Raw genomic sequence first — 20524 nt, forward strand, 5'->3', positions numbered from 1 at the left:
TTTTGTAAGATTTGGGTCAACATAGGGAAACGCCCACGATGTACACACAGACACAGACACGGACAAATACAGACACTCACAGACACAGACTCTCTCTCTCTCTCTCTCTCTCTCTCTCTCTCTCTCTCTCTCTCTCTCTCTCTCTCTCTCTCTCTCCCAAATTGGTAAGAGCTCACCACTCTTTATGCCTCCTCCTATCTCTAAAGAAAGAATTGTTTGTAAACTCTTTCACTGGTAATCTTTGCTTGAATGAAAATTTTAGGTCGTTCCCCCCACCCCAACCCCGCCCCCCCCGAATCCAGTACGTTTGCACAAGGTATGAAGTTGGTTTGTATCTGTGTATACAAAAAGGGGGTGATAGAAATTACAGTTTTTTCTGTTTTTGGGATACAACTTATAAGTCGCTCAACACAAGAGAAGTCTATTTCAATAAAGCTTACGATCACTCATTAAGCTTGCCCGTGATTAATACCTCGAAAAATAATATATTCGAGTCCATCTTGTACATTTATTTCATTTATTAGATTCAGTCGTGTGGTCCAGAACTGTAGTAATTTTTTCAACACAAATACACAACTGAGTGTATACCACAGTATAGAGCCATTAAAACATTGAGAAGCAAGTCACCACGTTTCAACACACCGAATGTTGGCACTAATTTGCTATGAGTCACAAAAGCGCTGTGATATAATTCACATCGTTCATTCAGGGAAAACGTTTCACTTAAGAGCCGATATTAAATATTTACACCTATGGAAGGGAATCTGGTGCCAGTCTTATAATTATTTTCGATTAATCAAGGGGATGTCATTTAGGACATTAGCAGAACGGCAATAAAATGCAATACAGTGAAATAATGAAATTTCAAATTAATTAAGAGTATTGTAACTTCAGGAACAAAAACCCTATATACTGATTTATATCCAACCGGTCATGGGACGTTTATTGTAAAATTCTCAAAGACTATAATAAAATATATTTTATGTCAATTTGGACTCATCTATCAGTGCCCGTCATTTTGTAAGGTCAGCCACAGTGACACTGGTAATCCGTTACCAGGGATACAACGGCAGAGTAATCCGTTTCCAAGGTTACAATATCAACCAGTAAATATAATCGGTGAGTCATTGCTTGCCAGTAACAGCTTGATAAGCTTATGTATTCGAAATTACAATATTTCATTTTAAGCTTGACAGACAAAACAAAAATATGATATACGCTAAAAATCAAGTCTATCTTCAAGAGAGTGGGCAACCGCGGTAAAGTTTGAAGTAAAGTTAGGATTGCGAGTTTGTCGCGAACGCAGTATATGAAAAAAACTCAGCCAAAAGGCAACGACGTTTTGCAAAATCGATTCCAATATAAATTTGTCTACCTAACCAACCACCGGACACATCCATCCATGGTTCGCCTGTACTTACCGCCAACTTTAGATGGACTACAGATATATAGACAGATACTGAAACTCATTTCAAACGTTCATCTTTCGGGATATCATTTGAAGAGAATATCTGTGCCAATCCATCAATGTGCGATTGACACGTGGTCGATATCATCGCGAGTAGAAGCGAGCTTGCGCATTTCGCAATTCTGTACAGTCACGGTCCCTCCACTTTGACAAAGGGACCGTGATGCGCGGGTACGGAGTGACAACTTATCTTAGGAAAACCAAGCCGAGTAAACACATACGAGTCACTTCTCATGCACGGTCTCTCAAAACATTTATGTAGTGACGCGGGTTTTATATTTTATTTTTGTGGGGTTTTTGTTCTCACAAGATCCAAATACCGAAATTAAAGTAACAAAAACCAGCAATCATTTTTACGTGAAGTGGCGATTCTGACAAGCAGCAAGACGCTCGGAACAATACATGGTATGTGATCCACCAGAGTTGACATGTTTTTCCTATGCGCAACATTTTATCATTTTTGATAATTCCTTTTTCATTTTTTATTTGAAAATGAAAAATGCTATCGTGACTAGTCGGGATCTACGTGAGGATGAGAAACGAAACCTCTTTTTTGCTTTATTTCAACTTTATTAAGAGAGCTTAGAAATTTACATTTTAAGCTCTTGTTACTCATTATTAAGATATCATATTTCATTGTCAGCGAAAACGTCGCCGCTTTTGTATCCGTATTTATGTCATTTTATTCCATAACGGTTGGTCGATATAGGTACTTTATCTCAATGCTGACTTTTTAAGTCTACCATGAAACTATGACAGATAAGATATCATTAACAATTATTGGCGTCATATGACACTTATGATATTTTACAGCAGAGAAAATCTAAAATTAATTCTCTTGTACCCAGATGGCGGCTTACGCTTGAAGATTTTTTTTATAGAATGATCGTGTCATTCAGTTTAAACAACGGGTGCAAGTAAGGGCCCAAACACTACTATTCCACCAGAATACAAGTATATCTCTGCTATCTTTTGAACTCACTTGCATTAAACACATTTGTATTAAAATCACAGATAAAATTGAACTTGTGAAAGTGTCAATATGGATCATAGTTAACCTTATAAAATTGACTTGAATCATTTTGCACTGCACGAATCGTTATGGTGAACGACAAGGCTGCATCATAATATCAAAACGTATATGATAGTGTCGGCAATTCATTCGTCGAAGACTCAGACACAAATGAATCAACACGACTTTATACCTTATGCCGATGGGCTATATTTAGAAACAAATTCGAAAATATAAACAGCACCCTTTTTAGTCGGAGGGGAAATGTGAACAATGTTTTGTACATCCCAGTTGATTGGCGTTTTCCAATGTTCACCGGATCCCTATAAATAAGGGCGGGTCGCCATTCATCGCATGACGTAGATTGAGTTGCCCCGTCGCGAGGAAAGATTTAGACTCGATCCCTTCCAACTGTTTCCTGCATGGTCTGTGTATGTCCCGTAGAATCAAAAACCCACTAAGGAAAGCACTGTCAAGTAACGGCCAATCATGGGACAGACATGGTAAGCTATACTTTATAAAGTATCGACTGTGCGCGCTTTTCATGAATTCTAGGCGACCGTAACTTTTTTGCTTTGAGAAAAGAGCTATCGAGTAACACTAAGACGAAGAAGGCGATAGGCGTACTCGGAGATTAATCTTTATGATATATTTTGATGACGTAGTAGTGATTGACAGCGTGACAAACCTGTGGCTACATTGGATCATCACCGGTCAGAGCAATCCCGTCACAAAAATCCCCCTCTCTGCACTGGTATAGCAGAGTATTCATATTTTATGTACGTGGGTGAAATGCAGTGCCCCGTTTCGTCGAGGGACCATAATTTGTGCAACGTGTCTCTTCTCTTATCCTTTTTTTTGCGGCATTTACAACAGATGGTGCTTTTGAGGACCCGACCGAAATGTCAAAAAAAGGAGATATGTAGATTATCTTCGTTTGGGGGACGGATTAACATTAAAATCACCATGCACACAGCTGTACTTTTATTATGATGAACGATGACTAATCACTCGCGCTTTGGGTTTCTTTTTTATTTATAAGTCTTTTTCTGCCGCTTGTGAGGAATGAATCATTTATCAGCCACAGTGGGGGCGACTCCTGAAAACATTTCAAACGCGTTAAAACTGTAGCCTGGTAGTGCAATCAGTTTTACTGTAAAAGTATATTAGTACTTTATTTTATGAACCAGACGTCTTTGCCAGATACGGAAAGTACCTAAATAAATAAATAAATAAATAAATAAATAAATAAATAAATAAATAAATAAAAAAATAAATAAATAAATACATACATAAATACATAAGTAAATAAATAAATAAATAAATAAACAAATAGATAAATAATGACAAACGTATTCATGTAAATGCTTTGATCCGTTGAGTATTTGATGAATAAACTCTAGATGCAAGTTACGGTACAAACAATTTTTGGCAGGAAGGATGTCCGAAGGGAACCCGTACATTAATAGGACAAAGTGAGGAGTATATTGAAACGGATCACATATTCATATGGTGCACAGTTTACTCGGTATGAAAATACCTCACTTGTCATAATTGGCATAATCTCTACTCTAACCAAGTATCACCACTACCACAACCACCCGTGATCATCATCGTCGTCGTCGTCGTCGTCACCGTCGCCGTCGTTGTCACCATCACCATCATCATCATCATCATCATCATCATCATCATCATCATCATCATCATCATCTTCATAATCACCACCGTGTTATCATTCTTGTCATTGGAATCATCACCAAATATCATCACTATCACATTGTTCGTTGTTATTTTCATCACTTTCATCGGCAAAATCACTTAAAGACACACAAAATCCTTCTTCGACTTTGACTGGACGTGTTATAGAGACATACCAGTCAGCATTTACAGTGAATCACACGATTTTGTTTAAACGATAGAAAAAAAAACGTACAACAATAGAAAATATCTTCTTCTTCTTCTTCTTCTTCAGCGACATAGTCGGCGTTCCTCCGCTGTCATCAAGACGTTTACAAACACTGTAAAGCTTTACACCAAAAATATTTCCCCAAAATGAACGGTCAACATTGTGTTTTAGCACGATTAATTTCTTACGAAAGCTATGCTCTCTGTGTTTCTGAACTCACATTGGAATTCCGTTTATTTAACCACCGACGTTAATCATACTCAAACTCAGTATGGCTTTATTTAAACGCGGTATTACCATAAAGTTATCGATCTTCATTGGAGGGAGTGTCTCCTGTCGATGATAAATGCTGCCTGACTGAATGCAGAACCAATCAGATTACTTCATTACCATGCATCCAATGTTTACACCTGTCAAGTAAGTAAACGCCACGGAGTAATGTACTGTCCTGAACCATGTCTGATGTCAAATAAAAAGACAGTCTATATAATTGAACCTTTGATGTCTGTGCAATATGCTTTCCATCAAGCCGTCTGACAGTTTGTCGGAAATCCAATGTTTGTGATCGATTAACAGTTTGCAAACCCATGACAAACCCATATGTATGTATTACGGTTTTTAAAGAACCGTTTGTAAACAGAAGTAAATGTTTGTATTTCATATTTGTCAAATAAAGTACCAAATGTGACAGTTAAGCAATGAATGTTACTCCCACCACATGCCTGAAAACCACCTGGTCGTGACCCAATAGCTTGCGACAGTCACCCTTTGTGCACAGTCACGGTCAATGCAAATTCACCAATGTGGAAATACAATGCACACCTTGTTGGAAGGACGGCTGGCTCACAGCGTAACAGACATAAGCAGATGGACAGATTGCAAGAGAACTGCCATCAGCGGCCGGGTACAGCCAGCCTGTCGCAGATTTACCGCTGATTCTACGACCGAATAACCCAAGGCATGGAGCCCTGGATCCTCTATCCCTGATTTCTAATATGGACTGGTTCCAGTATTTGAAGTTGGATGGCGCGATGAGGGGATCCTCTGAATCCTACGGTAAGTGAGCAACTGTCGAACAACGAAAGTTACGGAAAGATATCCTAAGGCCCCCAACCCTCTCTTTTTTTCACCTCAAATAAACTGATTACATGAGGGTAGGGGGCTGAAGGAAATCTTACCAAAGCAACACTTACCGCGGCGTTCGACCTATCAGCAGTGCAAACGCGGCCTTTCTTCTATACTCGACAATGATGCCAGTTGAAGCTTAGAGAAATGATACAGCTATTTTTAAATTCTACCCAGAACCCTATATGTTCTACGCACCATTTGACTTCGAGTCGATCCATAGGGTTTTCTCAGGATATTATATATATATATATATATATATATATATATATATATATATATATATATATATATATATATATATATATATATATATATATATATATATATATATATACTCATTATATATCAGTGCTGTAAGTACTACCTCAGGTATATCCTGTCATCTGACAATCACTGTCAAGAAACACGAATAAGGAATAGTAAACCGAAAGTGTTCTTAACGTGCGCCATCGCTCGACGAATCCATACTCAGTCCGGTAATGTGTTTGATGGTTCACGTATCATTTATTATTCGTGTTAATCAAATATTACAGTATTGCTACGGCTAAAAAGTGCGTCAACGTGTTACATCAGAGATATTAGCCGACATGTTCCAGTTACAAAGTACAGTTGTACGTCATAAAGTGAAGATAGCCATAGTCATTGACCGTCTCGGTAGAGTTGTGGATAGAGGAACTGTGAGTTGATCAACCGTCTTAAAAGTGTGCAAATCGAAAGATACGACCAGGTTTCAATGACCTCTGTTCACAGAAGGAAAACTTGTGCTTACAGGAAGCATGTGCAAAATAATCCATAAAATAGAGCTCAAGATTTTTTGGCTGAAAAGGAGGACAGCAACTTGCTGTTCATCATACGTCCTTCACCAGGGGGCGCTCTCGATAGTTACGGCGCTATCGGTCACTCAGGTGTGAAAGGTGATATAGCGTGGCACCGCTAGAGTGCAACACTTTACGGCTCAGCAAGCATACTGATTTTGAATGCCCATCAAAGCCGCACTAAATGGAGATCCTTTATTGAGGAATTTCTTCAGAATACCATGAAGAGACTCTTTGTTGTCCCGATGTCTTATACGTGCATTGTGTGAGGTACGCCCAGAGCTCTTTTCAGTGCTCGTCCTATTGTATTCAATGTTTGCCGACGATTCGTCGGGGAAAAAGTTAAAACGAAGCAAAAACAAGTATATTTGCACAAGTCGAAACATCATACAAGATTTTATGAGTGTCTCTGAAGCGTAATATGATAAGGAATTGTTTATATTTGAGTGGCATTTAAATATTTAATGACAGTGTAAAGGGGATGCGATAAGGACGCATCGAGAAAAGATCGTCTCTGTGTGAAAACACTCAAGTCGGCAATGGATACGGAAACAATAGCAATTGTCAAGGCGTGTTCTGTGTCGGATATACAAACAACGAAAGGCTACCCACTCAAGATGGCGGGTATCAGATTAGGGAACAAAATATTAGTATGTTTGGACCTAAAAGGTTTTCTGCTTTGGTTTGTCCTGTCCAAGTAAGTTCCCAAGTTGGTGTCGTTCGGTGCTACAGACAGTAAAGGTTGGAAGAGGTAGGTTTTTTGAAATTACTTCGAAGGTTATGTATCTGTGTATTGTCACTACAATACAAATACGTGGAGATCATTATAATCTTTGACTGTTCATGAAAAGGACTGGCGGAAAACTCGGGACTAGTTGTTTTATCGCCAAATTGTCTCAACCCGTGCACTGAATACGAATCAACTTGGTCGTCTCTTGCCTATGAAATGTGATAGATTTGGACGCAATAAGTATTCGAATCTTCAAGTTACAGAAGTGACTAGTTGGGCGAAATGGAATGGGACTGTGATTGCGAGTTGTCATTTGATCACAAGCTAGACTTGCCCAAGTCTGTGGGCATATAAATATCAAAATATGATAAATGGAAGGAATACTTTTGCAGACTGTCGCGTTAGTGGTTGGCTGTTGCGTAGATCGTGGGGTGAACCCCTTGACCGCTTGGCCGGATAACTGCTGCCGAGACAAGCCAAGCGACCGGGGACCAGTCTAATCACAACCGTATACGTGAAGTATTTTCACCCAGTAATGCAAATGATATGATGCGAATATGGCTCGTAGGAAATTTAGCTGTGCTCTTAATCAAATTTCAATTCAGTGAAACACTATAATTTCAAGGTGGACCACATGTCGAACAGACAGATTGGTCTCAGTGAACGGGGCCAAAAGTTCTATCTACGTAACTGGTCTACACCCCATAACTCTGGGAAGTTGTCAGAAAGTCTGGTCATAAAAACGTTATTGGCACCAAGATTTCATTAACACATGATTTTGCATTTTCTAAACAGTTGGGATTTATTCAAAAGAAATCGACTCTGAACAGATTCCCGTACCGTGGACGGAGTGGTGAATTTGTTGTTGTGAAAATAGCCGTTCAAATTATATGGCCTTATGCTGACGACATGAACGGTCTCTGTAAACTATTTCAAACCCGTCTATTATTTGTATTTGTACAGTGTTAGGATTCACTATTTGATTTATCCACTTAAGGCGAGGTTACCACATTTGGTTTGTGATTTGTTCTTGATAGCGCATCGCGCATCGCCTTCGTTTTGTTTGGGAGCGCGATAGCGGCCATATTGTGTTCTGACTTTTTCAATGATTTATTGCATGGGAGCCATACTTTTGACGGAGAAACTTCACGAAGTGGTTGTAAGTTGCTAGGCAAGAAATGCAGCTGGATTGTTATCACTTAAAATGACCCACCGTATCTTTCCATCGGAGATAGCGATATGGACAACTTATACTATACGCTGACCGTTTCACATGCAATTATTTTACCAGACTGTAATTTCTCATAAAGGCAGGGCCAAGTTTTACGGCCATGCTTTTCAGAGATTAACGCATGATTCGCACCAACGGGAATAAGGTGGTTAACTTTGTCGCTAGGATTTCGTTGCCCAGATCTTACAAAGACATCATTCTGGTATTATCATAAAACATATACACAACGACGTTATAGATTGCCTCGTTAATTGCCGAAAGATTAGAGTTGTATGACCTTCGGTGACCCGAGCGTGTCGTCGATAGCCATTTTGAACGCCCCGTCACCTTGGTTACTGACAAAAGGGATCACCACTGTAACAACTGGCCGAGGTCGTGGCAAAGCGAGTGGCCCGGTATCGAGTGTTTAAACTGACACAGACAAGATATCGGCCAGAGTCAGCAATCAAGCAGACAAAACTTTGACAGTGGCAGTTTAAAACGGAAGGGGGGGACGCAAATACCTTTCGAGAGAGATAGTACGCGAGAACATTACCTTTGCAAACCGTTCCATTCCTTAACCCAAAGTTCAGTACAAATACTTAATGACTTAGCAAATTATTCATAATTTTCAAAGTTTGACATTAGTTCGCTTCAGGCTGTATTTTTTTCTCTGTTTAGATTTGACTAAAAAACGCCATTTATATTACTGTCTGACATTCCCTTACAAAATGAAGGCTTTCTGATATGTCTTTATTGCTGCAAATTATCATTTTGCAGATGTTTGTTCGAGAGCCACCTTTTGAAGATTTGATTTAGTGTTCTATTATTCTTTCACAATTTCTATGTTGTGACGTTTAACATTCAGCTTGTCAATTTTCAAAGCAGATTGTACGTATGTAGAACGTGCAGTATTGTTGTACCGACAAGTAATAATGAACAGTAAGTCATGACTTCCATTCAAACGACTGATTATTCACAAAAAGGTGCATGGGGGAATTCTAAGTCATTCTTCGCTGACAAGAATGAAACGAGCAAGTTGACATCCTTCTGCTAGAGCTGTATGACGCTGTATGACAAAACACAAGAAAATAGACAACTTGTGTCCCATAAATTACCACTCGCTACCAATGATAATGTTAAAGTTCAGAGCGACAGCAACACACCACTGTGCTCTAGAAAAGACCTATGGTTACCTTGGTATCGAGAAAGCCGACCTTTGGTTATGTGATAACGTAAAAGAGTCGTGTTTTGAACCCAGAACAGTCAGAAGTCTATAGGGCATTTCAATTCATCTGAAGTACCGCTCGCTCAGATCAATCAGTGTCGAAATAATCCGTTCTACAATCATTCAAGCGGAGGAACCGAAAAGGACGGCTAACACATTCAATCCGTTGTTGAGTTCCACACGGTATTTTTTTTTGCAGGGACTTACATAAAATACTATTCTTCACGGGAAAGCGTGAAAAAATATTTAGTATATTGTCAGAATTATGGACCCAAGATTTCAAATGACAGGGAAACTAAGCAAACGATTATATGTGCATCACACATAGCTATGCACAAATTAATGCGGACAGGCTTTTCACCAAATATTGCACAAGGGGCCTTAATTTTGATCGTTCCGGGGGGGTGGGGGTGGGCGCTAACTTTGAAAAATGCACCATCATGTTAACGTCTGCTGAACTATTAACAGTTATCTCCATTCAATCTTATGAAAGTGAGTTTTTGAAGGAAGCTGAATTTTCAGCGATCCATGCATTGACAGACCAGAGGCCATTTGGCATAGAGAATGCATGCCAAACCATATCCAATATTAGGTATTTTCATTATGCAATGAGGGCGACGGAATAAAGATACCAAGGAGAATCATGATAATCTGCTGTCACAAGAAAATAGCTTCCCAGTGTGAATTGCTTTGGTCAGTATTGCACTATCACTATTTGAGTAGTGGTTCATGTTGGTAGCAACTTGGAAGATGATATGAAAAGGAATTGTCCAAAGCAGACCTGTAGACGGAATTGACAAATCCGTCCTGATATGTCTGATATCTCCCAAACTTTATGTCATATAGTTATGTCTGCTCTCTGAACAGAAAATTTAAGTAATTTACAGAAAGATTATATTGCAAATGATCAACATTATTGGAACGGTTATGGTTAAGCTTGAAAAGATGTTTCAAGACAAGAAAAACAATGAAAAAAGCAACAAGCGAATTGTTTTTTATGTGTTTGATTTGTGTCTTTCTGTAAAATGATCTCTTGTTCTTCCCTGCCGCCTGAAGAACTCAAAACTAAAAGAAAGACTCCACCCAGGGGTGGTGGTGGGAATGTTACTCTCATAGTCAGTATGGAACTCCCGGCATTATGTTTCCCTGTTACACTGTTCAATGCCGACCAGTATTCTTTGATCTTGCTATATTGATATACAGAAGACGATAAATTGTTTTCACGAAAGAATCGGCTGCAAATAAAATATTTTTTTCTGTTTCAGATTTCTGTATCGGTCCATAGATTTTGTGCAGTGCTACTCCAATAGTGAAACAAGTCAAGATGGAGACGAATCACAGGGAAGTTCTCAGTTCCAACATGGCTAAGATAGCCGACGAAATCGATGTTGATGACTTTCTTGAGGAGCTGAAGAAGGAAGGCGTCCTATCGGAGATTCTGATACAAGACATTATATCGGAAAAATCACGCCGCGCCAAGGCGGGCAAGTTAGTGATTCTGCTACAGTCCTGCGGGCCGAAGGCCTTCCATCGTTTCAAAACGCAGTTGAAGAAGAACGGATTCATGGATTTGGCGGAAAAACTGGAAAACGACGTGGAAGAATTGAAGACAAAAGAGATCAAGAAAAGTTTGAGGAAGATTGAAAGTAAGTTGGTCATTATCTTTGCTCCATGCACTTAAAACACACCTGTCTGTTTCTTGGCCCAGGGTGAGTTACGAAAGACACCTTTTGTGTAAATCTGCAACAGAGTGGAATTTAACTCTTACTGTCGACGTCTATATGTCTTTCAATGAAAACGTCAGAATACAACGTAGTCAGATACACACTTGTAACGATCAAACTTCAACCTGTGTACGAAACATTCATGGAATCTAGAGGAATACAAAGTATGAGCTAATGTACACAAAAATATAGATGTGTTGTTTGACGGTAAGTACACAATTTTTTTCAAGCAGTTTGATGGGAACGAAGTGTTATACCTAATGTCGCAATACACTACTAGTTTTTGTGAAAACGTATTTTTATCTCTTGATATCACGAAATGTATACAAACCCTTCATCAGAAAGTGCACCAATTTAGTCTGAAAGTCATCGTGGTAGAATGTGAAGACATGCAATAGTAATCGAACACATGACAACACAGAACATGCACATCAGTTTGTCGTATAACATAATAAAATAAACCAGCCGCGCTCATCTGGACATTTCAATTGACTTTTAGGACATCTGCAAATTTTAAAAAGACGCCAAAGATGTAGTTTATTTGTCTATATTCATAGAAATATTTCTATTGCATGTTCATAGGCAATTGCTTAAAAAAATGTTTCTTTTCAGAGGCCGGGCAAATTCCGATGGAGGCGTATGGAGATATTTTGTCTCTTCACCAAGACGAAGTTGTGGACGATATGTGGGTAGAGCATGTCCTTCCGCTAATGAAAAAGTATCCGCTCGATTTATCGGAAGACCAACTGGAGGAAATAAACAAACACACGAACAGGCGAGAGAAAGCTGAGACACTGTTTAACATGATGAAAATTCGCGTTGATATGGACGGGAAAAAGACATTCGACGCGTTTTGTGACGCCCTGGCCAAGGTGTATCCACATCTCGCTCACGAGATTATGAAAAATGAGGTGAAGGTCATGGTCGCTGTTTCAAGACCCGCCACAAAAGTTGAAATGGGTAAGAATGCGATACAACACACTCAATAAGCCTTGACATAAAAGCTCCATTTCCATTACTTTTATTTCTTCTCTTTGTAAAATACAGTTTCTTGTTCTACTCCCTTAATCGTGTTAGAATGATTATGTGTTCACCAAGTCAACACTGGCCATATATCTGTAATATCTTTATAATAATAATAATTGTTATTGTTGACAACCGAGTTTTGGTCCGGACTGGAATCATCTTGCAACAACAACATTGGGTGCACAATGCCACAGTACTGAAGATGTCCCATGATTCATTATGATTTGTACCTCTTGTCTCTCATGTAAAATTTACGGACTAGTTTTTTATACTTTCTTAAAAAAACCGTACTTTTACGTTCACCTTTATTCTCAATGCCCATTTTAAATGACATGGAAAATTATGCTAGATTGAGAGATGAAATAACAATTTTGCATAATTTTCCACTGATTGTGTTCTCAGGCATACATAATAATGTAATGGAAAGTATGGTGAATAGTTGCATCTGTTCTATGAAAGACAGGATATCGAATTGTGTCAATGGAAATTGCATGAGAGATTTACATCTAGATTTTCTCAGAGAATGACTCCTTTAGTTTGTCAACTCATCATAGCAGTCAGAAAAATGCAGCAGAAAACCTACTTATTATGTAGAGCACAAAATTAATCAAAATATTACAACACTTTCATTTTAATCATGTTGCAACATAATTGCCCAGTAGACTGGGCAGACTTTATCAGCTCAAGTTCAAAACGTTGTCGGGAACTGGAAAGACCACAGTATTAAAGAGGAAACGGGTTCCTTTCTTTCCTCATACTTTCATTCATACTTTCTCTTATTCACAGTGGAAGATGCCGTTTACTCGTCGCCGGAGTCGAGTCCAAGGGTCGACGATTCGTTGCAACGAAAGCAAGTCTCGTTCAAATCACCCCGTCCACGGTCAACTTCACCCGAAACCGACCAGCGTTCAACGAGATACCGAAAGACACCACTGCCCGAGATCAAATCGCCAATTCCGACGAGAACGGCTCGATCCCCAACGACGGATGAAACAGGCGGTTCCGGTAGAGTTACTTTGCCGAGTCTCGGGGAAAACCTCGCTCAGTTGAAAGATCAGTTGGACTCGTCTGTCCGGGATAGATACGAGAAATGGCTTGGACTCGAAGCACCCGACAGAGGTGATCCGCACCTCACACAACTCGACAGAGCGACCAGACTGATAATCGAAGCGAACGCGGCCATAGAAGGCCTGCAAGCGAAGATCAGAGATCTGCAGAACGAAAGAGACGAGGCCATGGAGAGCAGAGACGAAGCCAGGAACAAAAACTCCAGCCTCCTAGAATCCCTGAGACAAAGAGAAAAGGAAAAAGATGCAGAAATTGATAAGGTACATAGGTTGTCAGAGTATCTAATACGACCAAGAAGCACACAGGGTGGCCTGAGAAGACGCCGGGCTCCGACGCAAAAATTCAGACCTTTTAGTCTTCGTATCAGGAAATCAAAAACGGTGGACGACATCAAGGAAATGGTTGAGAGAAAGGAAGGTATTCCAGCGGAGTGGCAGAGATTTTATTATTCCGGACGGCCGCTGAAGGACTTTTTCACGCTCCGAGAACAGAATGTTTACGACCAATCACAGATTGATCTGAGACTTGAAGTCCCTGACGGTTCCATGCCGATCATCATCAAGACCGTTGACGGAGAAACTCATGTACTTGCCGTGGAAGCCTCGGAGACCATAGCGGCGGTCAAGTCTCGGATATACGACAAACTTGGAATACCGCCGCATCAGGTGAGGCTGGTGTACGGCGGCATGCATCTGGACAACAACCGCACACTCCAGGAGTACGGAATCGAGAACGCTGCAACTTTACACATGGTGATGAGGTACCACATCACAGTCCGAACGTACAACGACAAAACTGTAACTCTTCAGGTCGGCGAGTCCGACACCGTCAAAAAGATTAAAATGCTTGTCAATGAGAAAATCGGGGTGGAGCCCGAGATGCAGAGACTAATGTATTCTGGAAACGTGCTCGAAAACCAAAAATCGTTGCTAGATTATCGTATCTATGAAGGCAGTGTTTTAAGTTTGATTCTCACAGTGACAGTTGTCCGTAAATCCCGCTTGGATTATGACGAAGATGTTTACAATATAGACCTGGATCCAAAAGACACTGTGATGAAACTCAAAATGAAACTTGAAGACAGTTCAGGTATCGAGGCAGAGAGACAGCATCTCGTCTTAGATGACGTCTACTTAACCAACTACGACAAAGTGGCACCCTACGCTCAGAAGGGGAAAATTATTACCATGTACTGTGACTTTATTTTCGTCACCTGGGAAACAGGTGAAGTTGTCCTCAGGAATGTGCGCCCTCAAGAGGTTGTGGGCAAAGTGAAATCGAAGATCCACGAACTTTTCAGTGTGCAGCCTCCCTGGATCGGCTTCTCGTGCGAACACAAAGAGCTGAACGTCGATTCACTGACGTTTGATGACTACAACGTCGGCGACGGCGCACAGGTGATTTTCACCCTCAGGGCCATCCCAATACAGCTTTTAATGCAGTCTGGGCGAGTGTACAAAGTAAATGTGTACAGGAAATCTACAGTCAAACACGTAAAGGCGTGGATACAGGACAAGGTTGGCATACCGAAGAGCAAGCAACGTGTCCATCTCAACGGAGAGAAATTAGAAGATAATGATGTCTTTGAGGATTTTAAAATAGACGAACATTCTGTGTTATATCTCAAATAACAGGGTGAAAATGAGATAATATGCCACAGTAGAGATGTAATCGGCCTGGGTATCGTGTGGCTTTCGCGTTTTGTGTTCCCGAGGGAACCAACCTAAAACATCAACAAAAGACAAGTTGAACGGGAAAGAAGACGAGCCGACCCGCAACGTCTGATTTTAATCAGATTTGAAGAGCGTATTCGTAGACCAAGTTTGGGACAACTCGTGTGCAAAAACAAATTTTGATGGCAAAAACTGTACTTTTCATTGGGGGGAGCACAGTCTGGGGGTAGAATTCTGACTTTTAATAGCTATATATCATTACGTCAGTAGAAGTACCACTGTTATTTCATGCCAGGAAGTGACTAAATACAATTCTTGAAGTCCCTAGCAACCGTTGGTTTCAATGATGAAGTGACGTACTGACCATGGTCCCTCTATGGTTGACTGACATAAAACACTATTTACACATTTCTTTATGAGTGATACAAATACCGATCATTGACTTTGATGATGTCCAGTAACAGGAATCGCCCACAACCAGGCCTGTGCCATGCAATCGTATGCAATAGCAGAATCCAGTATCTCCAATAACCCTTTTGGCACCGAACCAGACAAAGCGGTAAGCTATACCCTGGATGACGTCACAATAATAGCACAGTTCACAATTCACTCTTGTAACAGATGTTCTCTTTATTTCATTATATACAATATGACAATCTACAATTCTGTATTTTTTCTGCAAAGCCAGAGTATATCCTCATAAAATATCCATCTCATCAATAAAGCTATTATAAGATGATTCAGCTCTCTTTGTGGTCAATTGTTAAATCATGTCATTACAAAAGCAATTGTTCCTGAAACTCTGGTGTAAACTGTAGATACCAACTATTCAAGTACATAGCTGTAACTTTTGATATATTATTTCCCAGTGAGTTTTGACAGGCGTACAAAATACAGCACATTGTTCTGCACCACATATTACATGAAAATACCTGGTGAGTTCAATTTATTAACGTGGCTTGCACAATGTGTGCACAGTGCCAAATATTATTGTTGACATCTGGATTACATTTGTCACCATCAATACTGGATACTGTACACAGTACACTGTGATGCCAAAGTTTATACTTCATATTTCAAGACATTTCAAGAAGAAGAAGCAAAAACTGTGCAAGTGTTCTTAATAGTTACAGCTATTGTCCCTTGTGGTAGTATGCGCCTCGAAAGTGAAAGACTTAAACTTTTGCTCAAACTTTCCTCGATGAAACTTTCAATCATTCTCTTACCAAGTCAATAAAATTCAGAGTTTACCGTGCAAAGTTTGGAACTAGCGAAATAAATTATGTGAAGAATTGTAGAAATAAGAGAGTTTGACTGTCTGCCCCCAAGACGCATTCTACATTGAATGACAGCCCTTGATTTCAGTTGCTATAAACATCAAGTCAGCATCCATTTCACTGAATAGGGAGGACAATTTCAAGTATTAGAAATATTTTTATCGGAAACTTTCAAGTACCTACATGCAGTGATCAAATGAAATGATGTGTGATAGATTATGAAAGTATTTGGAATTCAACAGGTTTGTCTGGTGCTAACATCATAACCTTTGACCCCTCTTCTCATTGACAGAGGGCTTTGAAAATGGGAATGCTTGAAGCTGTAGTATGGTACAAGTCTACAAATGACTTAGCACTATGAGGTTAGGCTACGCTTAAAAAGTCTATGAAAAGTTATTTTTGATTGATAAGCACACGAAAATTTTGCTTTCAATCTTGGAAAGGTATAGTTCAGACATAGCCACCTGTTGTATGCAAATATGAAGACCTTTGACCTCAACTGACAAAACTTTGGTATTTTTCCTGTTTTTGGCGGGGATCACAAAAACTGATGTCACACTGAAAGGGTTTTTGTTCTCTCTGTAAGCAATGATTGTGGCCAAATACAACCACCAGTACAAGATGGAATCACAGTGCTAAGAGTAGCGACATAAATTGGCCATGTAAGCTTACACACTATATTTCACACGTATGTGTGGGTTTCGAAAACAAAGTAACTACTTGAAGATTTGATGGCAATAAATTTTCAAGTCATCCATTGATGAAACTATAGGTTTGGACTTACAACAAAGTAATAAATATTGTTGCAACAGATTTGCTCTTTAAAATACTTTTTCCAGCAGACTAACATCAACATTTTTAGCAAATGGCACATTGATATATTCAAAAGTCACCTTAAAGCTCTTGAGGTCTGCCTTGTATAAAAATTGGTAAATATTGCTTATATAACATATTGGAAAGACTGTACTAAAATGTTTTCTTCTGTTATATCCCTAAAAGGTTGTTTCAAATATCTTAGGGACTCTGTACACAGGAAATGCACATTTGGCATGTCTGGTTGCTTCAAATCTAACCATTATATATAGTTTGGATCCTATGAGTTGTATGAAACTACTGTTTTTAAATCTTCCATTGAGCTAGGGGAAAAATTAAAATTCTCATGACTGTTACTGAAAAATTTCAATGAATAAGTTTGAATGCACAACTGTGAATGACTAAATAAATGAGGATGATAATAAATCACTGTTGAATAAGCGAACTCTGAATATACTGCTAATTAACAAATACTCTAACAATGAATTGTACATCTTACATTAAATAAATTATGCGCATACAAAAATAGAGTATTTACAATCAAAAAATTACATCAAAAAGTTCATTGAAACTACTCAAATGACAAATTAAATTTGAATTGCTGAAATTATTTTTCAAAAATCTACTCACTGTTACACAAAAAATCGACAGGTATAGCTAGAATTCTGTAAAAGACCCTACAAAACCACGGGAAACATACAATAGACGTATACATACATAGAATATCGTGAACACTGAAATTTGCTTTGGCAACTGAGAAATACTTATGAATTACACTTCAACATTTAACAACCATGGAATGTCAAAACAAGAATTGAAAATAAACACACAGTCATAAAATGATAAAGAGAAAAACAATAATTGATATTCTGTTTACAAATTTACAAGATGAGTTATTACTGAACTATATTTAGGGACAAACATTTGAAAAAAAATACAAATCTGAAAACTATTTATAGAACATATCATTCCATCTTTACCAACAAGCATTGAATTTTAGTCCGGCTGGTAAGACTGGATAAAATATTCACACTGGTTGCAAAAAATAGACTAGACATATGTATAGTAACAGCTGTTTGCAACCACTGAACCCTCATGAAATTTCTGATGGTAATATCAACCTGATAGTTTTATTTCTCTTAGGTAAATAAACTGCGGTCGGTAACAACGTGTCGGACTTCTTTGACTTGAACTTGTCCCTCAACGCTTTTAAAAAGAGTGGGAGTCCTCTGGAAAACAGCACCACGGAGTGTGATCAATCAAAACATGACTCTTTTCCAAGGAAACAACTGGTGTATCATTATTGAATGCATGGAAAATTATCAATGAAACAAATTTTCCAACATGTTGTGGTTTCAAATAAAGTGCCACAGTATTTAAATACAAGGTCCAAGGCACATCTTGGAAGACATGAAATTCTTACGGGAAGACATTAGCAGTTTTGCATTGTTGCATCATTGCAATTTCAGTCAATAAATCAATCAAGAATTTACAACATTGCAAAAAATTACAGAAGGGCATATTCTGAGGCACTCCAGTACTCAGAGAAACAGTCTAAATTTGGTCTAACCAAATTGTTCGCTGTGGTACAGTTTTGGAACGTGTGTACAGTAGAAGACAATGTAAGGGTTGTTTTGTTATTGGACAGCTCAGCAACAGCTGCATGTGATCAACTTACACATGGAACATGCAGTACAGTGGAAGAAAACACAGAAATAGGATGCTGCTTGCATAAGTGTTTACCCAACACTACATCATCCACACAATGGAAAAGTCAGATACACAGTATCCCTGTGTATGCAAGTGAATCAGTGAATTCATGCGTATGCATTTGACTACAAGTAGAACCATACTGTCGTTTCATTATATGCAACATGTACTGGGATATATTTACTACTCAGCTGACCTAATAGACACAGCCTGGCAATCTATTTAGTTCCTGTCATCATCTAATAGCATGGGAACAGAAGACACCTGGTAAGAACGTGGGTAAGACTAATACACTATCATTCTTACCAGTAATGGGAAAGAGAAACTACAAGACAAAGAGAGCAGTTTGCATTAATCACTAGTAACTTAGGGAGTCACCATGGCTAACAGTAAAGTGTACTGACAGAGGCTCTCCGGAAAAACCCCTTAAGTTCATATCTAAAAGATTGTGTCAACTAATCTTCACTGGTGCTGAACAGCCAACTAACACACCTGATTTGCCTGGCTGCAATATTAACAAGGTCAATACACATACACTCATAGTCACATTCAAATTCAAAGACTTTCAGGGGTTTTGTCAGTAATTATCAAGGACTTTCTGAGGTCAAAATACTGTTTTCAAGGTATATCATTTTTACGTATCATGTAAGATATAATGTTTATGATATTATGAACAAATATATCAAAGGATTTTGATTTGTTGCCAGTGACATTCATGGTAACCTAAGATGCTTGAACAAGGAAAATTTCAAACATCTTGATGTTGGAAATAGTCCCGCTATAACACTGCCTTGCAACGGATCAAAGGTACTTGCTGGAAAAAGGTATGATTTAGTTATTTAAAAACGATTCAATTATCATGCTAGTAACTACATGAGAATCGCTTTTCTATTTATTGCTATCAAGAAATATGCCTCAGAATTTTTTAAGAGCTAGGAAGTTTTTTGATTCTACGTTGTTGAAAACCTATATGACATAAATTTACATCATTTTTTAACTTAATGCATAAAATGTAAAGTCAAGTATGACAATAATGCTTTCATTGTATGCTATTCTGCCATGCCGGATATTCCGGTCTCCATCCCGGTGCCAGTAGTGCTACTTGACATCTGCAATCATGTTTTCTATGGCATTCCAGTCAATATCACTGATGATGCTCTCACTTCCTATAGACGCTATCTCTTCCAACTCTTTGATGTCCACTGCCGAGGTGTAGCCAACCCCTTCGATGTAATCCATGTCACTCAGGCTGAGCCCACTGTACTCAGAAGCCTGTAAGGGAACCACAAAAAACCTTTGATATTACAACATCCTACAAAACTTACTCTGTCACAGAAAAATTTGCATATATCCATATATGGAAAAACAAGTGTGTGGACAATCAAATTTTTTAAAACTACTTCCTACCACTTGTGTTGGATAATGTTGAAGTTCTTGGAGTGAATGAAGTTTCCTGCGTGTTATTTTTGTGAAAATTGTAAATTGAACCTTTTCCCATAGAGTTAACACAGAGATGATGGGTTAAGGCCATTTGTTTCTCTTGTGCCGCAACTTACAAGGGCACCCATGATTTTGATTTTGAAAAGGAATGCTTAAAAGTTCCCTTGAGGAGAGTTAGAGCCAAAGTTAAGTCTTTCATTTTGAGGCGCATACAACCTTAAAAGCAGACATCACTCACTGGTTTTTTACACCTCATGGTCCTTTTGTTTTACTTTCATAGCTATGTCACTGTGTGT

At 38.9% G+C, this 20524-nt stretch overlaps 2 protein-coding genes across 9 annotated transcripts in view; one reads left to right on the top strand and one right to left on the bottom strand.

Moving 5' to 3' along the window:
• The first annotated feature begins 2743 nt into the window (after positions 1–2743).
• LOC139139235 (polyubiquitin-C-like) lies at positions 2744–15731 on the top strand. Of its 3 annotated transcripts, XM_070708079.1 has the most exons (5): positions 2744–2983; positions 4453–5442; positions 10763–11143; positions 11834–12181; positions 13034–15731. In XM_070708079.1, exons 3-5 carry the CDS (start codon positions 10822–10824, stop codon positions 14944–14946), a joined length of 2583 nt encoding a protein of 860 aa, XP_070564180.1. In that variant the 5' UTR covers positions 2744–2983; positions 4453–5442; positions 10763–10821; the 3' UTR covers positions 14947–15731. The 3 variants fall into 3 exon arrangements, with proteins under 3 accessions (XP_070564180.1, XP_070564181.1, XP_070564179.1); XM_070708080.1 differs by lacking the exons at positions 2744–2983; positions 4453–5442 and adding an exon at positions 6422–6599; XM_070708078.1 differs by lacking the exons at positions 2744–2983; positions 4453–5442 and adding an exon at positions 6641–7080.
• The window catches only part of LOC139139233 (ciliogenesis and planar polarity effector 1-like), a 77525-nt gene continuing 72599 nt past the window's right edge, over positions 15599–20524 (bottom strand). For all 6 annotated transcript variants that reach the window (XM_070708075.1, XM_070708077.1, XM_070708074.1 and 3 more), the window contains one exon: positions 15599–20060. In XM_070708075.1, coding sequence (XP_070564176.1) covers positions 19887–20060 — 174 coding nt within the window. In that variant the 3' untranslated portion in view covers positions 15599–19886. The remainder of the gene's footprint in view (positions 20061–20524) is intronic.

This window comes from Ptychodera flava, chromosome 8 (assembly GCF_041260155.1).
Source record: "Ptychodera flava strain L36383 chromosome 8, AS_Pfla_20210202, whole genome shotgun sequence".
Taxonomy (NCBI): domain Eukaryota; kingdom Metazoa; phylum Hemichordata; class Enteropneusta; family Ptychoderidae; genus Ptychodera; species Ptychodera flava.